This window comes from Triturus cristatus, chromosome 4_1, assembly GCF_964204655.1.
Source record: "Triturus cristatus chromosome 4_1, aTriCri1.1, whole genome shotgun sequence".
NCBI lineage: Eukaryota > Metazoa > Chordata > Amphibia > Caudata > Salamandridae > Triturus > Triturus cristatus.
The window spans coordinates 1,223,177,951-1,223,205,764 of record NC_140585.1 but is presented as its reverse complement, the minus strand read 5'-3'; the positions used below and the strand labels follow the sequence as shown (position 1 = coordinate 1,223,205,764).

The window sequence follows — 27,814 nt, the reverse complement described above, 5'->3', positions numbered from 1 at the left end:
CCACGGAAAGTATATTGAGTAGTTACAATATTGTTACCAGAATATTAAGGACCAAAATATCAACAAGAAAGCATATTTAGACTTTCTATACCTATCTCCACACCTTGATGGTATATATATCTTCAAGGTATGTAGATGTAGCATAAAGCATAGTAAAACTATACCTCCCAATGTGCACTTACCTCCTCGATGTTTTGGTTTCTGATATTTTGCTGATGATATGGTCATATTACTTTCATGACATTCCAGACTACAACCGTGTACATGTACATTACAGATACATGCCTATTTGGCTTATGGAAATACGAAAAATGAATAAGTGATTTCAAGGAAAGGGTATAAATCATCTCTTATCCAGCCATATATGAAAGCGCAAATAAAGGCATGCTGCGGGGATGTGATGTCACAATAAATTCAACATACAGTCTAGGACTCTTTGACTTGCTATAAAACACACTTTTGTGACAGAAATTTGCAAACTAACCTAGAACACTTTTGATATAATGATACAAACCTATTCTTAACTTTTGGTATTTTTATTTTTCGTAACTAATTTATTAAAATGTTTAATTTGCCAGTTGTGCATTATTCCTTTGCGGCAGTCGTTGTGAAACTACCCTTTGCCACCGGGTTATGTAACATATTCATAATGTTAAAAATTGTTGAAACATTTTTCAGAATTTCTTTTCCTTGACTCGACAAGTCTAGGCTTCCAGCGGCAGCACTGAAAATTACCCTGGACTGTGACACCACCAGGGGTTGCAACAGCGCTTGTGAAGAAATGTAGACGAGCAAGCCACAAGCAGTTGAGCCAAAAACAAGCTCCACATACAAGAGGAGCACCTTTCCATTATCGTTACTGTAATTCATATAATCTTCAGGCTAGATGGAACAGAGGTGAATGTCTGTGGGGCACATGGCACTTAAATGTGCAGAATGTACAGCCCCTGGAATCTCCTACAAGAAATATGTGCATGATTGAGAGCGCATTTACACTCATAGCCCTGAGCTTAAAGGGGTGTTAAGTACCAAAAGAGAGGCAAATATTTACCTGGAACACCTCTGGGTACTTCCCCAACCGCAGACAATCTAGGGAAGGCAATGAGGAGGCTGGGTGCATGGGTAGTGGTGGTGCTGGTTGGAAACGACCGCCAAATTTGTAAAAAAAAAAGGTGCTAAAAGTTTTCCAATATGCCTGCTCCAGTACTGCCAAATTTCGAGGTTGTATCTACTTGATTCCAACTCATGTCTCTTTGTTCCATCACCTTCTACACTGCCTATTTCTTGATCTCACTCTTGTACGTTCAAATCAAATCAAACTTTATTCGGTCGTTCCGACCATAAATGCTTACAATGCAAAAGGATAATAAAAAATACATTGTAATAGTACCTTACCAATGTTAGAACAATAAAGTGCAAATGCTTACAATACATACGTTCAAGTTTGATTAGATGACAATGTTCATTAGACAATTTGCAATAAATTATTATTCGGAAGAATAGCAGTTATGATAAAAGTGGTTAAGATAATCGAATTAAAATGATAAAAAAATAAAGGGAATAGTTATCACAGAGAAAAACCCTGCTAAAGTGCATTAAAGGTCCCACTATAAAATCTCAATAAAATGATAGGACCACAAACAGTTTTAAAAATCCTAGTGTTGTTAGTGAGTTTCTCGAGTAATAGGTTTAAATAAGTGGAATAGAAGAGCGCTACGGTGATCAATATGACTACTTAAGTGAGCGCCTTCTGATTATCCACATTTTTCCGAGAAACTTTGCAAGTGCACAGACAACAGGTAATCTTGAGTCCGCTCTTAAAATACGCAGTGCTTCCTGGTGACATTGTGTTTCCAGCAGCCTACAAACAGGTGCCAACCATTTGCGTCTCGGGGTGGTGTACAATGGGCGGACAAAAAAAATGTGTGCGATTGTCTCAATGGACTCGATGCAACTACGGCAGTGTAACTGCCCTGGTACAGGTCGACGCTACTCAGCTGTGAAGGAGTTTACAGGAAGTGATCCAAATCTAAATTGGATAAAAAGCTTTCTATCCTGTGGAATTGTAATGGCCTCCAAATATTGCTCATAACCACTATGGGTTTTAAAGGCCATACATTCAGTTGTCAGGTGCCCACCATGTGTCTGTGATGCGTTAGTCTGAGCCACCCAGTTCCGGTATTTCAATTTAAGCATCCTTTTACTGGGTAAAGAGCAAGGATCACTGGCGTTACAAGAGCTTCCTAACCCTATTGCTGCAAGCAGAGATGTTACTGTGACAAACCACCTGATTTTGTTAAAGCGGTTGAGTTTGTAAACTTCGTCGGAAACAGATGCATAGTGTAGCAACTCAGGGGTTTGTTTCAGACGCAGCCAAAAGAGCAAAGGGCGAAGTCGCGCCTTATCCACGATCTAATGCCTATCCATATCCCTCCTATGAGGAAGAAGTGGGGTACTCAAAGTTTTCCAATATGCCTGCTCCAGTACTGCCAAATTTCGAGGTTTTCTCTTCTTGATTCCAACTCATGTCTCTTTATGCACCACCTTCTACACTGCCTATTTCTTCATCTCACTCTTGCATGTTCTTTTTCTTCACCTCTGCTTTCTCCCTTTGTTGCTGTTTTAGTATATTTATCTTCCTCTTTCTTCCACTCTTTTCAGTGTTTCTCTCTCTTGCTCTGGGTTAAAGACTGATGATGAAAAAATAATTCCTGGTATCCTAAAATGAGTGCCAATGCCCACTGACTGAAACTACTGCTACAAATTAAACACTGAGAACCCATGTCAGAGAGGTCTACTGTGGATTTGTGTGAAGATGCTTAATCTTTTCTCACATAGCACACATAATTCTCACAAGAACTATAGGCACACGAGAGTGGCTGTCCACCTAACCATCGGGACACTCACAATGCAGTTCAATTCGACATCCTCATTTTCACTATCTTATTGCGGGTACAAATGCTCTTTCATACCTTGCCCTGGGGAATGTTCTACAGTTTATATACATTGCCTGGTGAACGTTGCTAGAACAGCACACGCAGAACACATCCCGTGATACAGTTCAGGTTAGACATTTCTGCTCGAACCAATTCTCCCTTGAGAAAAGGTTATACAGTGAGTGGAGGTGTAAGGCTAACAAGAAATTATGTGTGCTATGGTAGCCCAATAATTGCGGTTTACGCAGGATTATGGTTGCTGGATAAAGTACTTAAGGGACTAGTCTTTTAGTAACACTGAACAGGGTGCCAAGGAAACAGGTGACTAGATCCATAAAGGCTGCCAGTAAAATGTTGTCAGATCCTTTAACTCTGGGCCTGATTAACAAAGGTAAACTTCCCCGTTTGTTTTTCAGTATTCACAAAACTGCAATTTTTTACTAACTTCACATCTGCGGAGACTCCGCAGTCATGGCGAAGAACTACACACATAAAAAGATAGGACATCATACATGAGTGCTTTCCCAGGGCAATACAAACCCTGACCATTAAAGATTTCTAGGTCTTTGTATCAGCTTGCTATATTTATCACCATTATAAATAAAGTTAGGGGGATGATTTACAGTTTGGCTGAAAGGGTACTCTGTCATAGTGGTCTTCTCCAAACTAACGGTCTGCTCGTCTGATGTAGAGGCTGGTGGACTGAAAGAATGTCAACGACGAAGCCTACTCTGGCTCTGTCGCCAGCATACTCCTTCGACGGCTCAACAGAGTACAGGCCATCAGAGGTTAGGCATCCGACTACCTGCCCAATTACTTTTTTTTGGTGCTAATTACTGTAGGCAAAATGGAACAATAAACAGAAACAAGGCCCACACACCATGGGAAAAAACTCCAATGGTGTGGGTATCATTCGTTTTTCGTTTTCTAAAAACAAATTTCCGCTTGGGGAGTATGTTGTTGAAAAATGAAAAGTAGTGTAAAGGTCCGACATGCGGCTGTCTTGTTTGACAGAGAGGTCAGTCAAACTTTTAAAACATTGACAGGAACCGCTGTGACATTGGTTCCTATCAATGTTAAAAGTTATCCGCAAGGGTGGAAAACAATTCTAGATTGGTGGGCGAAAGTCCCTACGGGTGGTAAGTGCAATGTCCTCGGCCATCCCGACGGAGTACCCTCCATCTGCCAAAGATTAAATTAGTCCCTTAGTTTCCAAAACATTTCACATTTTTCTGAATGTATTGTACATCATAACTGTTATGTAAACTCACCATTGTTGAGAGATAATTAACGAAATAGATTTACACATACATATACTTACAAACACTTATTTCTACCTAATTGAAATCAGTACTGCTGTAATCATCCTCTTAAGGATGAGAGGCAGACTAGTGATTGCTGCGATTTGTACCGAAAACATCTCAATCAGAAATATGGCACCCTACTATACTGAGCTAGCCCATTAAATTCGCACTCCTTACATGACAATGTTTAAAAGCCTGGACTCACCACCTTTATGATCTGTAAGTCTTCCCCAGATGTAGACCGGCCCTGTTGATATTTGCAATATTGCATGTCCCACTTTCCTGTTCTTTCGTAGCTACTGGAGGTCTGTATGGAATGTTGTCTAGTACTCACTTGGGAAATTTCTGACAAATTCATCCCGTGCAAAGCCTGGTAGCGTGTCAGTTGTGGTCCATGGAAATGTGAGGAAAGGTCTTCCCGGGATCTAAATTGTACCTTTGGACCTGAAACGGGTGCGAAGATAAAAGATTATTGAACTGGAATAGCACTGCAAAAACACTCATGATATGGACTTTCAGCTGAAATTTCGAATAAAATATAGTGTCAAATTGTTTACAACTGCACACCAAGCAAGGGAATCATGCAAGCAAAGTGAAAGCACCCCAGAGTGCGAAAAATGTAATTGATTTACAGATCTGCCATTAAGTGGAATCAATACCGAATAGTTACCTTCTGAAGTGCTTCTCCTGTTGGAACTTTTATCTACCTAGATTCCAAATCTAAACGTTTCTGCATATGCTCATCCAGCGCTAGATGGCATTGCTGTATGTGAGAAGTTGGCCTGATGTATGATGTCACTAGTTCTAGTGTACACCCTATATCAGTCCAAACAACCCTTATGGTGATTGGTTGTAAAGTCAACCTTATAGACCAGCTATCCTAGTGGTAGCATGGACAAGAGCAGTCTTAGGCTAAACTCTGAATGGCATGTGAAGCCAGCTGTTATACCATATATAATCCCTTGAATACCAAATGAAAGGACACCACAAAAGATATATATATAAAATAAAGTGTATTTATTCTAGTCAAACCAAACCCTCAGCACTCTTTATGAGATTCGAGGTAAGTACAACACAGTCCTATTCAAGCATACATTAAGTCACACAGGTAAGTAATACAGATAGGCCCTAGGGGCCACGCAAACCATATACTAAAGAAGTGGTATAAGGACCACTGTCACAGGAATAGGATAGGCCTAGGCCTAGGGAATCGCTGGGGCTACACTACACTACCCAAGGTTAGGAAGTGGGAGGCCCACGGGATTCAGGTGCAGAGTGGAAACACTCACGCGTAATGCGTATAATCGATAGAAATAGTACAGTTCTGAAATAAGCAGTTTTAGGACACTTCTGGTATAGCTAGAAAGTCGAGACTCGGAAACTAGACCCTAGGATAGTCAATACCCTTGTGAGCACCGAAGTACCCAAGTTACCTAGCCCACGGGCTGCGGGTGCATAGGTGTGAACTTGCGTCGGGTTTCGTCGTGGACTTCTATGGATGCCTGAAGGAAAGTTGCTGACAGGCAGTCAGTGAAGAGTGTCCGGTGGATCCCAAGGCCGGGATCAAGAAGGAAGGATACCTGCAAGCAGAAGGGACAGAGTCTGGGTCACTAGCCAGTGACCACGTGGAACCAGGAAGGAACCAGGCGATGTCGGGAGATTGCAGGTGAAGAGGTGAAGCTTGTCGCAGCAGCCACGGGTACCAGGAGACGTCGAGGATGACCAGGACCAGGAGGCGAGCTGTCCCACGAAGGCTCTTGCTGTCGGCGGCGTCGAAGTCGAACTAGGACTCACCAAGCCTTGGCAAGCGGAACCCACGAAGAATGGAGGACTTGCTTCTGGTGCAGACCATGAAGGTCTGGGGTGCTTCTCTTTTGCAGAGGAGCAGGAGCCAGTCTGGAGGAGCCAAACCAGCAGTGGAAGTTCAAAGGAGTGTCGTCGCAAAGGCCACTAGCCAACGGGCAAGCAACCGGACAGACGCGGCAAGCAGGAAAATGCAGAAGGGCCCCACGCAGGACTCGTGGAGTGTGGGGGGCTGATCTTCGGTGCAGATGGTGCTTGGGGTTGGGGCTTCTCAATCCCCGGTGCACAACTTCGAGGGTGCCTCAGAAGCTGCGCTGGAAGATAATCGCCACTTTTCCCAGGTAGCCGGTCCCACGTCTCTCGTCGCCTCCACGGATCTCAGCTCGGCTGTGGATGTGGATCAGGGTCGGAGAAGTCTGGAAGTCAAGGCTCTGGCCGGGCTCTGCAGTCGGTCCCTCGAAGAACTTCAGCAAAGCAAAGGGTAAGTCTCTTGATGGTGCCTGCTTGCACAGGGTAGCCACTCCTTGGCCACAAGGGAGATTCTTCAGTCTTCTTCTTTCGTCGAATGTCGAAGGTCCAGAGTTTCTGTTCAAGTTGCAGGTTCAGGATAATCTAATCTCCTGGGGCCCAGCTACCACTCTTATACTACTCTGGGGAGCTGGGTTGCCTGCTAGGTCACGCCTTATGGGTGGGACCTGGGAGGGGGGTGGATACACCCCCTTCCCTTTGTCCAGTTTCGCGCCAGGACTGGGGCTGGAGTGCCCCAGCACCGGTTTGAACTGGACTATGCATGGGACACCTTGTGTGCCCCAGGCAGTGTCTCGTTTCTTTCATCCCTCCCTGCCCCAATACACTAAGGCCTGTCTGGGGTGGTGCTCGCACCTCCCAAGGCAGGAAACCTATTGTCCAAGCCTCCCGTGCCGGGATCACTCCCAGCAGCAGGAGGTCAGACTTGTGTCGAGGCAGCAGCATCCATTTTGTGATGCTGGGGTCTGGTTAACTTTAACCGGGTAAGTACGTTTCAACATGTCTTCTCCCTCTAGAAGGGAGGGATAATATCCTCATCCCCAGAAATGGGATGGGGGTATTTTTCCAAAGTGTTAGACACCTTACACAACATGTTTTGATAAAGCCAAACCATAGTTACCATAACCGTTTAAGATTATAAGGCACTTCAAGAGTATATGGTAGGCTATATCATAGAACAGCTATAAGGACATGGTTCCGAAAGCTGCAGACAGGCTCCGCTCATGCTAGAGCACCATCTCACATGTTACCAAGCACTCTGCCTCCAGGATTGTTAAGGCCTGCCATAGGAGTGGCTGATAGGTACACATGTGTCTATATATAAGATAGGTATAGGAATACTACACCTAAGCAAGGGGTGATTACACAACCTTGCCCCAGCTGAGTGATCAGCCAGTTGTGTCATAATGGAAGGCCAGGCCAGGGGTGGCATAATACATGCTGCAGCCCCTGGTAGGCCTAGGGTACACCTATGCCCTGGGTACCTAAGGTACACTGTACAGGGGCCAATAAGGTGATCCTATCCAAATGGGTTATGCACCTAAAGTGCATAGTATTAATTTAGAGAGAGAACAGCAGGGCTGTGGGTCTGATTAGCAGGCCCACAGCCACATCTAAGTCGAAAACCAGTAAAGCAAAAGCAAAAAGTGGGGGTGAACATAGAAAGCAGACCCTACTGTCCTACAAAACATCCCCCCCAAACTTAGGGACATTATACTAACCTTGACCAGTTGAGTCTTCATGTTCTAAGTGGAAATATCTGGAGAGTCCATCTGCATTGGCATGGTCAGTCCCAGGTCTATGTTCCACTGTGAAGTCCATCCCCTGTAGGGAAATGGACCACCTAAGAAGTTTGGGATTTTCACCCTTCATCTGATTTAGCCACAAGAGGGGCTTGTGGTCTGTCTGAATCTTCAAGTGAGTGCCAAACAAGTATGGCCTCAGCTTCTTCAGGGCACAAATCACAGCAAAGGCCTCCCTCTCAATAGCTGACCAACGTTTCTCTCTAGGGGTCAGCCTTCATGTTATAAAAGCAATGGGCTGGTCTTGACCATCTATATTAAGTTGTGAAAGAACCGCTCCCACACCCAACTCAGAAGCATCTGTCTGGACAATAAACTCTTTGGAGTAGTCTGGACTTTTCAGAATAGGTGCACTGCACATGGCCTGCTTCAGGTCATCAAATGCTTTTTGACAGCTCACTGTCCACTGAACTTTCTTTGGCGTCTTCTTAGTGGTCAAGTCATTAAGTGGTGTCACAATGGACCCATAGTTCTTGACAAACTTTCTGTAGTACCCAGTCAGGCCCAAGAAAGCTCTGACCTGAGTCTGGGTAGTTGGAGGAGTCCAGTCCTTTATGGTCTGGATCTTGCTCTCCAGTGGTTGAACCTGACCCCCACCGACTAGGTGGCCCAGGTATACAACCTTGCTCTGCCCTATCTGGCACTTAGTGGCCTTGATAGTGAGGCCTGCCTTTTGCAGGGCCTCTAAAACATTCCTCAGGTGGACCAGGTGATCCTCCCAGGTGGAGCTAAAGACAGCAATATCATCAAGATAAGCTGCACAGTAGTCATCCAACCCAGTAAGGACTTGATTCACCAACCTTTGGAAAGTGGCAGGTGCATTCTTCAAACCAAAGGGCATTACCACAAATTGATAATGTCCTCCTGGGGTCGAGAAAGCAGTTTTGGCCTTTGCATTCTCAGCTAGTCTGATTTGCCAGTAGCCTGCTGTCAGGTCAAATGTGCTCAAAAACTTAGCAGCTGCCAGTCTGTCAATGAGCTCATCTGCCCTAGGTATTGGGTGGGCATCTGTCCTAGTGACAGCATTGAGACCTCTGTAGTCCACACAAAACCTCATCTCTCTCTTACCATCTTGGGTGTGAGGTTTTGGCACAAGAACTACAGGACTAGCCCAAGGGCTCTCTGAAGGTTCAATGACTCCCAGCTCCAACATATTTTGTACCTCAACTTTTATGCAGTCCCTGACATGGTCAGGTTGCCTGGAGATTTTACTCTTCACAGGCAGACTGTCACCAGTGTCCAACTCATGGGTGCACCAGTTTGTCTGACTTGGGGTCAGAGAGAACATATGTCTGTAGGATTGCAGAACTTGTCTGCAGTCCTGTTGCTGATGGACAGTGAGGCTGTCAGAAAAGACCACACCATCAACTGAGCCATCATCAGGGTTCTGAGTCAACAGGTCTGGGAGAGGGTCACTCTCTTCCTCCTGCCCCTCATCTGTAGCCATGAGTAAGCCCATGTCTGCCCTGTCAACATATGCCTTCAATCTGTTGACATGAAGTACCCTGTGGGGGCTTCTGGGAGTCCCAAGGTCCACCAAGTAGGTGACTTCTCCCTTTTTCTCAACAATAGTGTGGGGTCCAGACCATTTGTCTTGGAGTGCTGCTGGGGCCACTAGCTCCAAGACCCACACTTCCTGCCCTGGCTGGTAAACAGTCAGCACAGCCTTTTGGTCATGCCAAGCTTTTTGGAGTTCTTGGCAGGCCTCAAGGTTTTTAGAAGCCTTCTTCATATACTCTGCCATCCTGGAGCGGAGACCAAGTACATAATCCACTATATCAAGTTTGGGTTGTCTGAGAGGTCTCTCCCATCCTTCCCTTACTAAACATAGGGGTCCTCTTACAGGATGCCCAAACAAAAGCTCAAAAGGGCTGTAGCCAACCCCCTTTTGTGGGACCTCTCTGTAAGCAAACAGAAGGCAGGGTAAAAGGATGTCCCATCTTCGCCTAAGCTTGTCTGGTAAACCTTTTATCATTCCCTTTAGGGTCTTGTTGAATCTCTCAACAAGCCCATTGCACTGTGGGTGATAGGGTGTGGTGAACTTGTAGTTCACACCACACTCCTTCCACATTGCAGTCAAATATCCTGACATGAAGTTGGCACCTCTGTCTGAAATGACCTCCTTTGGAAAGCCCACTCTGGAGAATACTCCAAGTAGGGCCCTTGCCACAACAGGACCTGTTGTGGTCCTCAGGGGAATAGCTTCTGGATACCTGGTGGCATGGTCCACTATCACCAGTATGAATCTGTGCCCAGATGCTGTTTGTGGGTCCATTGGTCCTACAATATCTATGCCCACTCTTTCAAAGGGAACCCCCACCACAGGTAGTGGTATGAGGGGGGCCTCTGTGGTGCCACCTGATTTGCCACTGGCTTGGCAGGTGACACAGGAGCGACAAAACTCCTTGGTATCTTCTGACATATGGGGCCAGTGAAAGTGAGGGACAAGCCTGTCCCAAGTCTTGTTCTGGCCTAAGTGTCCTGCAAGGGGAATATCATGGGCCAAGGTAAGAAGGAAGCCTCTGAACTTCAGTGGTATGACCAACCTCCTGGATGCACCAGGCTTGGGGTCTCTAGCCTCTGAATACAGCAGCCCTTCATCCCAATACACTCTATGGGTACCTTGAGCATTCCCTGCAGCCTCAGCAGCAGCCTGCTGTCTGAGGGGTTCAAGAGAGGGGCAATCTAATTGTGCCTGCCTCAGATCTGCCCTTGAAGGTCCCCCTGTCCCAAGAAACTCAACCTGATCAGGTTCAAGTTCTTCTAGGACAGTTCCTTCAGGGATCTCAGAATCATCCTCCTGTGAGGGCTGATCCACTACCTGAGGCAGGGGGGAAGGCACAGCTTTTACCCTACTGCTCTTTCTCTTGGGTTGTGACTGGTCCATAGTTCCAGGATCCAGCACTTGTTCAGTGGTGCACTTTTTGGCCTGTGACCTGGTCACAGCAAGGACATGTGCATCTATCCCCAGCATTTCTGCATGGGTCCTATACTCCACTTCAGACCAAACTGAAGTTTCAAGATCATTGCCCAGTAAACACTCTACAGGAAGGTCTGAACTAACAACAACTTTCTTGAGGCCAGTTACCCATCCCCAGGAGAAGTTAACAATTGGCACACTATGGGAGGTAGTGGCATTGCTAGCGTTGGTCACTAGGTAGTTCTCACCTAGTATAATCTGTCTAGGGTCCACAAAGGCAGGTGTCACCATTGTGACACTAGCCCCAGTGTCCCTGTAGGCCTGAGACATTCTTTGGTTGATAATAGGAGTCTGTCTGTACTTGCCCAGGTTACTGGGGCCTATAGTAGAGGACAAAGCTATGTCCCCATCACAGATCAGAACAGCCTGAGTAGGTATTCTGACTAGGCCAGAATCCTCCTCAGTTCCTGGGGTTAACCCTACTACACCCTTTTGCTGGGAACCACCACTTACAGCTGAACTAGGGGGTACAGTTGCCTTAGGGGCAATGGTGGCTGGGGGCTTATCCTTTTTGGTGCACTCACTAAACCAATGTGAGTTGGACTTACAATAGTTGCACCATGGTTTCTTTTGGCCATCTTTCTTTTTATCCTTTTTGGAACCACCCTCCCCCTGAGCCTTTTGGGGCCTGGTGAAGACTTCTGGTCTTTTTGTTTCTGATCATTACCCTTCTGGTCTGCCTTTTTCTGATCACCGCCCTGGTTCTGTTTTTTCTGCTTAACTCTAGTCCTGACCCATCTATCTGCCTTCTTTCCCAATTCTTGGGGAGAAGTCAGATCAGAATCAATCAGGTGTTGATGCAGTAGCTGGTTTTGACAGTTGTTAAGGATTTGTTCTCTCATGATCAAATTATACAATCCTGTATAGTCCTTAACCTTACTTCCCACTAGCCAGCCTTCCAGAGCCTTAGTGGCACAATCTACAAAGTCAGTCCAGTCCTGAGTCTGTGTCTTCTGGGTATCCCTGAACAACAACCTGTATTGTTCAGTGGTTAGGCCAAACCCATCAATTAGAGCACTCTTCAGGACAGTGTAATTGTCTGCATCCTCATCACTAACTGTGAGGAGCTTGTCTCTACCTTTCTCAGAGAAGGAGAGCCACAAGATAGCTGCCCACTGACTTTGGGGTACCTGCTGTACTTTGCAAGCCCTCTCCAAAGCAGTTATCCATTTGTGGATGTCATCCCCACACTTGTAGGGAGGGACAATCTTGCTCAGGTTTCTATTATCATAGGTCCTGTCTCTATCCTTAGGGATATTGCTGCCACCAGTGGGTTCTAACCCACTTAACCTTTGCTCTCTAGCCAGAGCAAGCTTCTCCTTGGCAAGGGCAAGTTCTTCCCTCTCAATCCTTAGATTAGCTTCCCTCATTCTGGCTTCATGCTCCTTTCTCTGGGGGGAAGTCATTCCCCTGTGAGAAGAGGCATTAGAGATGCTAGAGACATGGGAGTGGATGGATTCCCTTGAAGGGGATCTGTCTCTCCTGATTCTCTGGTTAAGCCCACTTGTGGGTCTGTATGGGGGGACCCCATGCAGACTCCCATGTAAGCTTAGGTTAGCCTGGCTAAGTCTTCTAACTTTGACCTGGCTGTCTACCTCCTCATCTGAAGTCCCATCTGACTCATCTGTAGCGGGTAGACCCTCACCTGTACCTAGGGTACCAACCTGGGAGGCCCTAAGAGCATCATACTCCTCTAGGATCTCTACTAGCTGAATGAGGGTAGGGTTTGCACCCTGTTTTAACTTTCTGGAGGTACACAATTGTCTCATCTCCTGAAAAGTTAGGGTATCATATCTAGAGGGGATCTTTCTAAGACCTACCCCCCCCTGAGAGAGAATCTACTTGATCTCCTCCCAGAGACATGATCTAGTGAGGGTGTGGTGTGTGCACCTACCTACACTAGTTGTATCTACTAAACCTCTCTAGTAGTTGTAGTCAGGGTGTGCTAGGCCCTTCAACCTACAACAACTAAGTCCAGTAGGACTTAAGTATTTATAATCTATTTTATATGTACCTAAACAATATCTGTGTGATCTTTCAATTTAGTATCTCAAGATTACAATGGTATTACAACAGCAAGCTCAGATCCCACCGCTGCCACCAATGTGAGAAGTTGGCCTGATGTATGATGTCACTAGTTCTAGTGTACACCCTATATCAGTCCAAACAACCCTTATGGTGATTGGTTGTAAAGTCAACCTTATAGACCAGCTATCCTAGTGGTAGCATAGACAAGAGCAGTCTTAGGCTAAACTCTGAATGGCATGTGAAGCCAGCTGTTATACCATATATAATCCCTTGAATACCAAATGAAAGGACACCACAACAGATATATATATAAAATAAAGTGTATTTATTCTAGTCAAACCCTCAGCACTCTTTATGAGATTCGAGGTAAGTACAACACAGTCTTATTCAAGCATACATTAAGTCACACAGGTAAGTAATACAGTTAGGCCCTAGGGGCCACGAAAACCATATACTAAAGAAGTGGTATAAGGACCACTGTCACAGGAATAGGATAGGCCTAGGGAATCGCTGGGGCTACACTACACTACCCAAGGTTAGGAAGTGGGAGGCCCACGGGATTCAGGTGCAGAGTGGAAACACTCACGCGTAATGCGTATAATCTATAGAAATAGTACAGTTCTGAAATAAGCAGTTTTAGGACACTTCTGGTATAGCTAGAAAGTCGAGACTCTGAAACTAGACCCTAGGATAGTCAATACCCTTGTGAGCACCGAAGTACCCAAGTTACCTAGCCCACAGGCTGCGGGTGCTTAGGTGTGAACTTGCGTCGGGTTTCGTCGTGGACTTCTATGGATGCCTGAAGGAAAGTTGCTGACAGGCAGTCAGTGAAGGGTGTCCGGTGGATCCCAAGGCCGGGATCAAGAAGGAAGGATACCTGCAAGCAGAAGGGACAGAGTCAGGGTCACTAGCCAGTGACCACGTGGAACCAGGAAGGAACCAGGCGATGTCGGAAGATTGCAGGTGAAGAGGTGAAGCTTGTTGCAGCAGCCACGGGTACCAGGAGACGTCGAGGACGACCAGGACCAGGAGGCGAGCTGTCCCACGAAGGCTCTTGCGGTCGGCGGCGTCGAAGTCGAACTAGGACTCACCAAGCCTTGGCAAGCGGAACCCACGAAGAATGGAGGACTTGCTTCTGGTGCAGACCAGGAAGGTCTGGGGTGCTTCTCTTTTGCAGAGGAGCAGGAGCCAGTCTGGAGGAGCCAAACCAGCAGTGGAAGTTCAAAGGTGTGTCGTCGCAAAGGCCGCTAGCCAACGGGCAAGCAACCGGACAGACGCGGCAAGCAGGAAAATGCAGAAGGGCCCCACGCAGGACTCGTGGAGTGTGGGGGGCTGATCTTCGGTGCAGATGGTGCTTGGGGTTGGGGCTTCTCAATCCCCGGTGCACAACTTCGAGGGTGCCTCAGAAACTGCGCTGGAAGATACTTGCCACTTTTCCCAGGTAGCTGGTCCCACGTCTCTCGTCGCCTCCACGGATCTCAGCTCGGCTGTGAATGTGGATCAGGGTCGGAGAAGTTTGGAAGTCAAGGCTCTGGCCGGGCTCTGCAGTCGGTCCCTCGAAGAACTTCAGCAAAGCAAAGGGTAAGTCTCTTGATGGTGCCTGTTTGCACAGGGTAGCCACTCCTTAGCCACAAGGGAGATTCTTCAGTCTTCTTCTTTCGTCGAATGTCGAAGGTCCAGAGTTTCTGTTCAAGTTGCAGGTTCAGGATAATCTAATCTCCTGGGGCCCAGCTACCACTCTTATACTAATCTGGGGGGCTGGGTAGCCTGCTAGGTCACGCCTTATGGGTGGGACCTGGGAGGGGGGTGGATACACCCCCTTCCCTTTGTCCAGTTTCGCGCCAGGACTGGGGCTGGAGTGCCCCAGCACCGGTTTGAACTGGACTATGCATGGGACACCTTGTGTGCCCCAGTCAGTGTCTTGTTTCTTTCATCCCTCCCTGCCCCAATACACTAAGGCCTGTCTGGAGTGGTGCTCGCACCTCCCAAGGCAGGAAACCTATTGTCCAAGCCTCCCGTGCCAGGATCACTCCCAGCAGCAGGAGGTCAGACTTGTGTCGTGGCAGCAGCATCCATTTTGTGATGCTGGGGCTCTGGTTAACTTTAACCGGGTAAGTAGGTTTCAACATGTCTTCTCCCTCTAGAAGGTAGGGATAATATCCTCATCCCCAGAAATGGGATGGGGGTATTATTCCAAAGTGTTAGACACCTTACACGACATGTTTTGATAAAGCCAAACCATAGTTACCATAACCGTTTAAGATTATAAGGCACTTTAAGAGTATATGGTAGGCTATATCATAGAACAGCTATAAGGACATGGTTCCGAAAGCTGCAGACAGGCTCAGCTCATGCTAGAGCACCATCTCACATGTTACCAAGCACTCTGCCTGCAGGATTGTTAAGGCCTGCCATAGGAGTGGCTGATAGGTACACATGTGTCTATATATGAGATAGGTATAGGAATACTACACCTAAGCAAGGGGTGATTACACGACCTTGCCCCAGCTGAGTGATCAGCCAGTTGTGTCATAATGGAAGGCCAGGCCAGGGGTGGCATAATACATGCTGCAGCCCCTGGTAGGCCTAGGGTACACCTATGGCCTGGGTACCTAAGGTACACTGTACAGGGGCCAATAAGGTGATCCTATCCAAATGGGTTATGCACTTAAAGTGCATAGTATTGATTTAGAGAGAGAACAGCAGGGCTGTGGGTCTGATTATCAGGCCCACAGCCACATCTAAGTCGAAAACCAGTAAAGCAAAAGCAAAAAGTGGGGGTGAACATAGAAAGCAGACCCTACTCTCCTACACTGTACATCAGCATTACGAAAAAGTTCTGTTACTTTGAGAGAAGGTCAGGCAGAATAGGGAAACGACCCTCTCAGGAGGTATCAGTTCTCAGAGACTTTGCATTTTCCATAGCACTTTTCACTGGCACTAAAATGTCACAAGCTCCTATTGTCAGTTCACTACACAGTGTGGCATCAAGCTTCCCATGATCACTCCAACAATACTTTTTTTTAGAGTTTAAAACGTAATTTCATGTCAATTTTTGGCTAAGAATACCATTTGATGATGGTGGTGCATGCAGGCACCTTTTAGCTGCTTTGGAACCTCCTTAAGTGACTAGTGAGAGTTAGTGTGATTGTACTAATAAAGTTGTTTTTCAGAGAGGATTAAAATCTTATTGAGTTGTATTCAGTACATGTACGGACCCACAGATTGTTCCACATATTTAATTCAAATTCAAGAGAGATTTCTTCCTTCACTGACTGACAGGAACCCTGCTGGTCTCAATAGGCCAGTTTTAGGTGATCTTCAGATCCTGGTACATAGTGACCACAAAGGTTCATTCTTTAGGTAGCTTGGGGCGCCTTTGTAAATGTAAGTATGTAAGATGTAGAGGTTTTTCTGATTAACATCGCTCTCTACCTTCAACCAACGTTCTATTGTCAGACATATGATAACATCCACAATATCCAGTAGCCAGTCTGAGTTCTGAATTCTATGCGACCTGTGGTAGGTATAGTACACCTTCAATCAGGCACAGAAAGTGACATTTAGCCATCACCACGGCTCCTATTGCACTAGATTTCAAAGCTGATGGAGTTTAATGAACCACTTTTCTAAGTCCAGAAATATATTTGTCATCACCTGAGCATTCAGAGAGATATGTTCATTCAGATATACACAGAATAACTGATTCTCAAAGATATTTGGTAATCTGCTCCTCCCCAGATTTACACTCTTGTATTGTTGCCGATTTATAAATATCAGGAATTCACAAAGATTCCCAAGAGGACACGTAGAATCCTTCGATTGTCACATGGTTTTTCAGGAGAATTCCTAGGATTGATTTGTGAATTTTGAATTATAGCCATGCAAAAGACTTTTCACGGGCTACATCTGTACATTGAGGGCAACTGGCCATGGGATGAAGCCCTTCATTTCTGCAACTGTCATTTTTCCATGGGAAAAAGAAACTATTTCCCGCAGACCACCACTACTTGTGATGGTACTTCATCCAAAGTCAGCAAAAAAGCAGCAGCTTGTTAAACTGAGAGACTGGTGTATTGACAGAGAATTTGAATGTTATTGGCAAAAACATAAACCAGTCTTGGTCAGTCAGCAAGGAGAAAGCCAGGCCAGGCTGTCCCTCTATTCTTACCACTACCTGGAGCCGTTTAAAAATAGCATAGTCGCAAGGACTGAATGTTGCAGAAAGATCTTAATAGGAGTAGCATTGCAAGGCCTGAAACTGTAATACCACAACATTATCTGTAGATCTGTGGAACAGTCAAAAACCACATAGTCTAGTATCTAAAACCACATCAGAGTCAAGATGGGTAAAGGGTTCGACCACCACCTTTTAGGAACCTTGCTGAACATTGAAGACCGTGCCATGGGACGATAGTTATTACAGTGTTTTGGGGGTGTCTTTGTTAACAGGGAAATGCAATAGTTGATTTTAGAGCTTGGCGCTCTTGACGAGTTATTAATGATATCCACAACTTCACTGATAGGCAGATTAGAAAAGGCTGGCAGTAAGCATGCTTGCTGCACGACACCGCGCTCACTATCAGTAGGCTTCAGTTAACCAAAGATCAGCTGCTCTGAAAAGAAAACATCTTGCTTAAAATAACGGTTGCCCTGCAGTGTCATATCTCTTTTCTATTATGCAAATGATCTACTGTAGAATCTGCCAGCTACCTGTGCATCCCTGTGCCTTCCTGCTGGTGGCCAGTGCCAGGGAAGGGCTCTGGACTCCGTCGCCCTTGAGATGCACTTCTTTCATGCAGGCAGCGGGCACGTCGAAAGGCTTCATCTTGGACGCGTCTCCAAACCTGCGAACTTGCCACCGGTCCTCCGTGGTCTTACTCAGAAGGAGGAACAGGTCCCCATCCTTCAGGGATACCAAGCTTCCGTCCATCGTGTGGTACTGGTAGTCACGTTTCGCCCGCAGCGTGATTGCAGGGGCTGGGGTCAAAGTGAGGGCTTTTTCAGTCCGTTTCCAGGTCCGGCCAACTAACCGCCACCTTCCTGGCATCTTCTTGGAAGCAGGGAAGATGGCTGCTCTAGATGGCCTTACCCATCTCTGGAAGGCAACACCAGGATTAGTGACTTTATTTGAAATATTTTTACATAAAATATGCGAATAGCGCTCAAATAGGCACCTGCGCTCTGGTGACTACAGTTGCAATGCAGAGAGCATTATCGTAAGAGTACACCATGTAGCATACGGCAGAACTACCAAGCTCAAGCAGTATTGCGAAAGCAAAAGCGGAAATAGAAGCCAAATACAATCAGACCATGTTGCAACATGAAAAGAAACAGAACACGTTCGTGGCTCAAAGGCAACACAGCCCCCTGCGGTAGGTCCACCCCTTAACTGCCCCCAAACCTTTCAGAATGACAATGACTCAATTCCGCCCAAGGCCAATGAATATCTGTGAAAGATAGGAGACTCAGGGGGGTCGCTTCACATTCCGCGGGAAAAGGGGTGGGGGGCTTGGGGGAGGCATCATTTTACGTAATACCACTTTCCGGGCTGTGCTCGTCATCCCTTGTCAACATGCACAGGAGTAAGCAGTTTAGATGAAAGTGGCTGCTTTCAGCATCGATGGTATTTCCCACCCAAACCGTACTGTTTCACTTGCACATTCCTCTCTACCAGGCTGTTCCTAGGTTTACAGGTGTAGCCATGGCCTCCTGGAACTACAATAACTTACTTCATTCTGGGACGGGGAGGAAAGTGCAATGGATTCCTACCAAGAATCTTATTGACGTTTTGGTTCATTATTTTGAGGTGTTTAAGAACACAATGCATGTCTTAAAAATATTGCCATTATTCCACCCCGAAAAATACCGGGCTAAAATTAGTAGAGAATGTCTGTCTTAAAGTACATTAGGAGCCATGATGCGGCTGGAAGCTCATCCATTAGTGTACTGGTGTCCATGGGATGTACACTGTAGAAGATGAGCAGCAGAACCATCGTTTCTTTCTGTAAATGACAGGGGCCTCTGCTCATATAGGGGCATATCAGCAACACCCGGCGATAATTATCGCGCAGCGCTCTTAGCGTGAGGATAATTATTGCCAGGTAACGTGGATTTTTATCGCTGAGATAGCGTGCTATTAGCAACGCTTATCTCCTCAGTGATAAAAATCCTCACGCTAACTGCCTAACGTGAGATTATCGCTGGAAACCCAGCGATAATCTCACGTAGTGTGGCGTTAGCTTGCTGATAGGGACTCACAAACTTAGCCATGATATCCACCTTCCATAGGATATCATGGCTAAGTCAGTCCTGAAGCAGGCGTAAGGAAAGTAGCGATAATAGGGGTTATCGCTACTTTTCCTGCTGCTATGCTTCATAGCGTGGGGCTTGATGATAGGAGAAATGTTGCTTAGCGACATTTCTCCTGTCATGTTAGGTCAGGAACGCCCACTTTGCATCTCATTAGAGATGCAAAGCTGGGCGTTAGGAATCCCCACGCTAAAGCAAGGTTTCACGCGTTAGCGTGGCCTTGCTAATTAGGCGATAAAATTATCGCCGCTTTTCGGCCGAAAACGGTCGCAAAAGTGTTGATAATTTTTTAGCGCCAGCTTGTAAATATGCCCCATAATACGTTCTGCATCGGCACTTTTCTCTGTGGTAAGAGAACAATGAAATAGACGGCGATGGGCAGAGCTGGGAACGGCGAAAAGTGCCAGAAAATGAATCTTGAGCTTACTCAGTCACTTGCACTATTGGTAAATTCATTTTTCATTGCCAATAGATGGTATTTGTAAAGTGTAACACATGCCATTAGCATTGCTCCTTGATACTGAAGGTGGCTCCAGGGCTATGTTATGTAGCCGCAGCCCTAAACTTGTTAGTGATGATGCCCACTTCAGTATATCCATGATGTCCCCGTGTCTGTGGTCTCCTAATGTGTTGGACTTGCCTATGGAACCTAGGGGCTCATTATGATGGCGGGCGGACATCTGTCCGCCCGCCATAATAACGGTGATGGGACCAACCGCCAGACGCGTGGCGGTACCACCGGCCCAATTAGGATGTGCCCGCTATACTGGCGGGTGCATCCTGGCCTTTTACCATTGCGGACGGTGCTACTGGCTGCAGCACCATCCGCAATGGTAAAAGGGCATGCACAGCATTTCCCTGCACCACGTGGCAGGCACCACGCGGTGACTGCCGCTTGGTGTAGGGAACTGCTGGGGGGTACCATCGGTACCCCCCAAGTGCACCATCCCACCCCCCTGGGGCCCACAATGGGCCCCCAAAGCAAATCCCCGCCATCTCCACGTGATGGCAGTGTCCCCGGTTACCCTAGTCCCCTTTGTCATTTACTCAACACCACTGCCTATCTGTCATTGTCACTGCACCTCTGTACAAAGCCCCCTCTCTTTCTGTGTAACCATGTGTCTTTGTACCCATTTCTTAGCGTTTGTTTATCCTATGGGTAGTCTCTCTAGTGTCTCATCGTCAGTGTCCTGTGATCTTTGTTTAATTTTCAGTGTCTCGGTGTCAGTACCCTCATATTCCTCTTTCACAGTTATATATCTATTTTTTTTTTATTATGCACTACATGGACCTAACCATATATAGGGGCTGAGAAAAAATATACCAAGAAACAGGCAAAACAGCCACTTCTTAATGACATTTCAAAGGAGAGGAGAGAATATTCCTTCTGGAAATGAAGCGAGAGACGGTTCTGTAGTTTGACCTAAACTTCGGGTCAACTTGTAACTTGCAATTTTTTTGAAAACACACTTTGGCCAAAAGTCTTTCATGCATCAGAAAGAACATACAAACAGAACAGAAAAAATACAAGTCAAAAATGTTATTTAAAACTAAAGACTAAAGAGCAGCGTTTCTTAACCTGTGGTCTGGGAGTACAGGTGGGCGAGCCACTGAAAGCTTGAGCCAGGCTCCAGCCCCAAGACTGGCTCTGGCTCAGCTCTAGGTCCTGTTGGAACCTTGAGCCCAAAATGAGCCGAGTTTTTATGTGACTTCTGCGTCCCTTCCTCCACCAAGGATGTGTTATTACTGTCAAAGCTACCGACTGTAGAACGGGGAACCCGGGTTCGAGTCTCAGTATCTGCTCAACATCCTGTGTTTTGGGTGCTTTACTTAATTTCGCCGTGCCTATAACCAATGCATGACGCCTTTTGAAATGTACTGCTGCTCATGTAAAGCCTCAGCCTTCTGGTCGAGCTGTGCTATTTTTAAACACTGTAGAAAACGAATCAAGAGTTAAAAACAAAACCTTAATATAAGGGAAGATAATACAAAACTATTTCCAGGCTGATTTGTAGAAAATAAAACCTGAATAAATAGGGGCTTCCTTGCTTAAATTGAGTGATCTTAAACAAATACTTTATTTCAACAAAAATCCTTTTTTCTTCATTACTGTGTATGAAAGCACTTTCAAATATGAGTTCAGACTGCTAGCTGTACCAAACTACTTTTAATAAGTACTTCTCAGTGCAGTGCTATTATGTCACAACACTAAAGAATGGGGGACAGGGAGCGTCTTTAGAAAAGCTAGGTCCAGTACCTTTGCTCCCAAGAACTAACATTTATTCACGGTGTGGTAACTGTTCCTAAAACAAGGACCCATAACCAACTTGGTTACACATGAAAGAAAAATAGATGGTGGGGTAATTTTAACACACTTTAACCTACCCTTTTAGGCCCAAACACCCGCATGCACAACTGTGGCGTCTTCTAAAAGATCTCCAACAAAGAGCCCCCTCGCGGGGCCCGTGGGGGACAGCAGCGCCACCCCCACGAGGAGCAACGCCCGATGATGAAGCATGACACTCGCAAGAGTGTGTGAGGGCACTAATTTCTAAAGGAGAAATTTCCCCGCCTTCATCAACTGGGAACCACATATAGCGACTACCTTACCTTTCATTCTCTATTTTTCTTTCATGCGTAACTAAGTTGGTTATGGGTCCTTGTTTTAGGAACAGTTGCCACACAGTGATTACAGTGCTATAATGTGCCTTGTTAATGTTAAAGCTTCCATACGTCAAAGTTTTTTTTAAATTTTGATGAGACTTTAGCATATTTCTCGTAATGTTTACTCTATGATTACATAGCAAATATTTTCAGGCCTCGGCTCATGCACGCTCTAAGATCCGCGCCAGACGATTGGCTCGGCTCTCCCTGTTCCTTTGTTTGTTCCCCCAGCTCTACCCAGGGGTCTGTGACACCCATTCAGGGGGCAACTGCTAAAATAATTAAATTATTTTTATAGATCAATGAAGTCTATATAAATAAAAAAGCAAAATTGGAAATTTTAAAACCTTTTAACAATGTGAAGAAATTTGAAATTGGAGGCTAAGAATTTAGGGCCTGATTACGATGGGGGTGAACCCGCCACTGGCAAGCTGCCGGTGGCGGGTTCACCACCATCGTAAGGCCTTTTTCCGCCCGCCAGATCAGGATGGTGGGTGGTGTGCCTGGCGGGCGAAAAGCCCATCCGCCATGGTTCCGACATTGCCTGTTGGACCCAACCCGCATCCACAAAATGGTGGCGGTGCCTAGCAGGCACTGCCCGTCAGATTTGGATGCTGCATCCCCACCAGCCTGTCTATGGCGGTTTAACCGATATTGAAAGGCTGGCGGGGATGTACTTTGGGGGCCCGTTGCGGGCCCCCCTTGCGCAGGGGCATGTGGAATTTGCACTTGGGGGGCACCTATGGTGCTCCCTACAGGTCTCTGCACCAGGTGGCACGCACGGCGTGGTGCCTGCCACGTATTGCAGGGAAATGCACAACATGCATTTTTACCATTGTGGCGGGTGCTGCAGCCAGCAGCACCCGCCGCAATGATAAACATGCAGAATGCGGCCGCCACACTGGCGGTCGCATTGTAATGTCATGAGCAGGACCGCCGCCATATAGGCGGCCGGTCCCAATCCCTGAGACAATGGCGGACGGCCTTTCCGTCTGCCATCGTAATCAGGCCCTAAGTTCGTTTTCCCAGACTAATTGATGGGAGCAGTGCAAGTGCACCAAACAGAATGAAAATGAATGTAGAAAAGCTCCAACCTTCCCATTAAAAGTAAAATGTATATTATTTTTATATTTGGTTGTGGATTAAATAAAATAATTCATTTGTGTATTTGTTTGATGAATGCTTGTTTCCTTATTATTGGGTTTTGTTTTGCTGTACTAATCATCGAAATGGTGCAGATACAGAATATCAACGTCGAAATATCAAACTTTATGAATATCGAGTCAAGAATATCGATGGTGAAAATATTGAGGTCAGTTTTTTCGTTGTTTAAAATATCGATTTTTGTATAATGTAAAATATTGATTTTATGAATATTGATGGCAAATATATTGTTGTGAATAATATAGACTATTGTTTTGTTTTTGTTTGATGTTTTTTTTAAAATTAATTTGGTAGTCGTTATTTTATATTTTTCAATGTATTTTGTATGTGAAAATGTTTTTTTTTTGTATTTTAATTTATTTTTAGGAGCGGAAAGTTGGGTTTATAGGGGATAAGGGTGGGGAGTTATTTAAAAATATTTGTTTAAAATATTAAATAAGTTTTACATTTTTGTAAAATTTTAGGAGCAGGATGTTGGGTTTAAAAGGGTGGGGAGCAATTTAAAAATATTTATTGATTGTTTTATATTTTTTCAATTTTATGTAAAAAATTAGGAGCCGGTTTATAGGGGATAAGGGTGGGGAGTAATTTAAGAATGTTGGTTAAAAAGAAATTTTAATAAAATATTGAACGATATAAATAATTTAGAAAGAAAAAAATTGAAATGTTGTCTCCCACTGCACTTATTTGGGCAAAACCCTATCCGACCACAATCCTATCGAATTGTGCCTTTAGTGGGGCCGGTCTCCGGCGCCGATACCGACTTGGAGGATGCAACCCCTTCAATTAGAAGACCAGGTCTTCCGTGATACATTACAAACGGCGATCACCACATACTTTGCTGTTAACGAAGGCACTGCCTCGACACGTCCCCTAGAATGGGAAGCTTTCAAGGTCTCTATACGGGGGGTGTCCCTGAGCTCCTTGGTGGGGGCCCGTAGGGAAGTGATCCGGGACCTAACGGACCTGGAGGCAGCGCTGAAGGAACATGAAGTAGCGGCCCAACTGGACGAGCAGGCCGAGGAATCCTTGCAGACGGCCAGAATTAAGTATGCGGAAACTCTAGAGCGTCTTCACTTATTAGATTATAGGGCGTACACCCAGCGCACGCACTCGGAGGCTGACAGAGCGGGCACGTTATTAGCGTGGCTTATTGCCCCCCCAACTTGTCCTACTCCCATCCTGGTTATTAATACCATACAACACGGACAGGTCCAGACTCAATTGGGGATAAACTTGGCGTTTCGGACCCATTACGAGACACTCTATGGGGCGCACCCAACACCGGGCGCGGAGGATCTGACTGAGTTTCTGGCGCAGGCGATCTTACCAGTGCTGTCTGCAGCAGAAATTCATGACTTAAAGGCGCCGATTACCCCGGCCGAGATCAGAGTAGCTATTAAGTCCTTATCCTGTGGGAAGACCCCTGGCTCCGACGGGCTACCCATTGAATTTTACTCCACTTTCTCACCTCTCTTAATCGCCAAACTACTTCAACTTCATATGACATCACTCGCAGAAGGGAGGTTGCCCCCTACCACTCGGGAGGCGATCGTCACATCCCTCTTAAAGCCGGATAAAGATCTCCTAGATATGTCATCCTATCGGCCTCTGTCGATCCTTAATACAGAATATAAAATTCTTAGTAAACTCCTTGCTAACCGCCTTCTCCCACTTCTTTCGCGGTTGATCCATACAGACCAATGCGGCTTTGTCCCACGGCGGAGTACATCGCTGAATCTTCGGCGCTTTTACGCCCTCTTGCATGCCTCCGGGCTCCGACCACTGAGGGCAGGGTGTCTATCCTTGGACATATCGCAGGCCTTCGGCACTCTAAGTTGGTCTTATATGCTGGAAGTGTTGGCTAAAATGGGCGTTCCCCCAGAACTATGTGCCTGGATTCAGCTGCTCTACACTGCCCCCACGGCCAGGGCGAAGACAGGTTCGATTATCTCCTCGGCCTACCCTATATTTCGGGTTACGCGCCAGGGTTGCCCATTATCGCCTATATTGTTTGTTTTGGCACTTGAGCCTCTGGCCCAGAACCTTAGGCGGGCCATGGTCCCCCATGGCATTCAGATGGAGGGTGTCCTGCATTCAGTCTCACTTTACGCAGACGACATGCTGCTGTACTTTCGTGATCTCCAGGCTGACATGAGGGAAGTGGTGGATCTTTTTCTTCACTTTGGGGAGGTTTCCGGGTTGCACCTCAATGCTTCCAAATCTATAGCCTATTCCTTCAGTGGCACGCTCACGGCTCCGGAGCTACGTTTTGGGCCTTTGTCCTTCAGGGTGGCACCAGTCACTTTTAAGTACTTGGGGATTAATATCTATTGGTCCATGCCGGATGTCATAGCAGGCAACCTGGTACGCACAATCTCTTCCATACGTTCCTAAATTACATTTTGGAATACATTGCCTCTTACCATCGCGGGACGGTTGGCGATATCTAAGATGGTGATGCTGCCTCGCCTGCTTTACCATTTCATCAACATCCCGGTGGTATACCCTGCTTGGATCTTTCGAGAGTTGTATACCCTGTTGATCTCGCTGATCTGGGGTCCAGGGAGGCATAGGGTGGCATTAGCTAAGCTGCGGATCCCGAGTGGTGCCGGCGGTATGGGAGCGCCTGACTTCATGGCATATTGCATTGCTGGTCAGCTGCAGTGGATGGCCTACTGGCTGGCTGGGAAAACCTGTTTGAAATAGGCTACACCCGACCCAACTAGCGCGTGGTACCTTGCAGTCGTTGTTGTGCCCCGGTGCCCCTGAGCCATCGGACCCCCCGGCCCTACTGAAGATAGCGCTTCATTATTGGACAAGGGCATGTAAGTATGCTAAAATCCAAAATCCATATTCTCCCAATATACCGCTGTGTGGCCTCCCCACGAGGCAGGGAATTCTGAGTGCCGGTCGATTACGGAATTGGGCGCAACAGGGGGTGGAGACAATAGGAGCCTTTTTTCAGGAAGGCAGTTTGATGCCCCACGTGGACTTTGTGCGGGTGAACGCGGTACCCGATACCCAGTTTCTGCTCCATGCGGTGTTCTCCCGGTATATTCGGGCACAGTGGCAGGCGACACCTGTAGAACCCTCAACATTCCACCTCCTGCGCTCCCTCCACATAATGGGCCATGGACGTTTCCTGGTTCGTTGGCTTTACCGTGGCCTCCGAGAACACACAAATTTCCTTGGCTCCTCTCAGGTTGTGGTGGGAAGCAGATTTGTCCCGGGCATTTAGTGATAGAGAGTGGACCTATATACTGGAATACCCTAAGAAAGTGTCCCGCAATTGTAGGTTGAAAACTATTCAATTGTTTGTCCTCCACAGGGCTTACCTTACACCCCATACACTAAGTAAGATGTACAACACAGCGGTATCGGCCTGTCCTCGTTGCCCGGCACCAGATGCCGACCTGATGCATATGCTGTGGCTCTGTCCGGCGCTGCGGGGATACTGGGGTAGGATAACGCAAGTTTTATTTACAATCACCAAGCGCCCCTCCTGGGACACAGCAGAGGCTTGTTTATTGAGCCTTTTACCGCTCCCCCTTAAAGCGAAACTGTTGCGTCGTTTTGCCAATCTGACTTTAATGCTAGCAAAGCGCCTGATAACACAGCGTTGGAAGTCTCGTGCCCCACCGCGTGTAGAGGCCTGGGGAGAGGAGGTGTTGCGCTGGTCGGTGGCGGAGCGAGAGGCCCTGCACCATGAGGAGAGTCGGGGGCTGCGCAAGCGTCCTATCTCCCTTGAATGGGCACACTTGACTGAGCTGTTTAAAAGTGAAATGGGGGAGGAGGCTGCAGGGACCCATCCCCAGAGTTCCCCTGTATGTGCTGTGGTACCTGTCAGCGGATAAGATTGGTGTTTGATGGAACCTGTCTCCTGGCAATGAGAGATGAAGTATCCCAATGATTGAAGCCACTTCCCGGTGGGTGGTGGTTTACTCCTCCCCTCCTTACTCCACTTATTCTCATTCATCTAGTTCTCCCCTCTTGCTGCACTGTTCTGCCTCCTCCCTTCCCCTGCCGCACACTTAGGGTGTGGTCTCCTTCCCCTCCCCCCCCGGGGAATGCCCTGCGGCCCTCAGACCGAATTTTTGTGGCATGGGTTGGATATGGTGGGTGGGTTCTGGGTGGGATGGGGAGTTGGGGGGATATTGGGTGGCCACCACTCCCCGTGGGTAAAGTGTCTTGAAGGATGGTTAATTAGTGCATAGCAATGTGCGTGATTGCTTGCCTTTCAGGCCGACCTGATACATTTTAAGAATGTACGGACAAATGTGCTACACTACTTACAGGTTGGCGCAAGATGCTTGCGATGTCTCCACTGCCATATATGTACTTAATGTGATTAATTCAATATGTAATCCATTGCTCCTTCTAATGAAAATTGAAATGTCAAATGTTCAAAAATGTTGACTTTTTTGGGTGCTAATATTTTGATGTAAATTGTGTAACATATTTATTTGTATTTTTATTACAAACTTTTTTTATTGTTTTTAGTTTTTATTTAGTTTCAAATCTGTTATTAAACATTTGGATAATTTTGAATATTTAAATGTTAAATTTTAATTGTGATTTAAAATGTAATATTTATATTTTTGTGAGGAGTGTCTCAAATATTTAATAATAATTGTATTTTTTAATCATTTATTTTTTTGAATTTTTAATGAAAGAATTTGGGGACAAATTAAAAAAGTGTGTTAAATTTTTAATTTTGATAAAAAAAGTAAATTTTTGTAAATGTTTTTTGTCTTCATAGTTTTGAACTATTTTATAATTTTAGATATTTGT

General features: G+C 46.2%; 1 protein-coding gene across 11 annotated transcripts in view; it reads right to left on the bottom strand.

Moving 5' to 3' along the window:
• The window catches only part of ARHGAP9 (Rho GTPase activating protein 9), a 921,400-nt gene that overhangs the window by 792,278 nt on the left and 101,308 nt on the right, over positions 1-27,814 (bottom strand). For 7 of the 11 annotated variants that reach the window (XM_085654614.1, XM_085654612.1, XM_085654615.1 and 4 more), the window contains 2 exons: positions 17,594-17,978; positions 4,575-4,684 (listed from right to left, as the gene is read on the bottom strand). In XM_085654614.1, the coding sequence (XP_085510740.1) occupies positions 4,575-4,684; positions 17,594-17,930 (447 nt within the window). In that variant the 5' untranslated portion in view covers positions 17,931-17,978. Of the gene's footprint in view, positions 1-4,445; positions 4,685-17,593; positions 17,979-27,814 lie in introns of all 11 variants that reach the window. The other 4 variants (XM_085654611.1, XM_085654608.1, XM_085654610.1 and 1 more) reach the window with 1 other exon arrangement.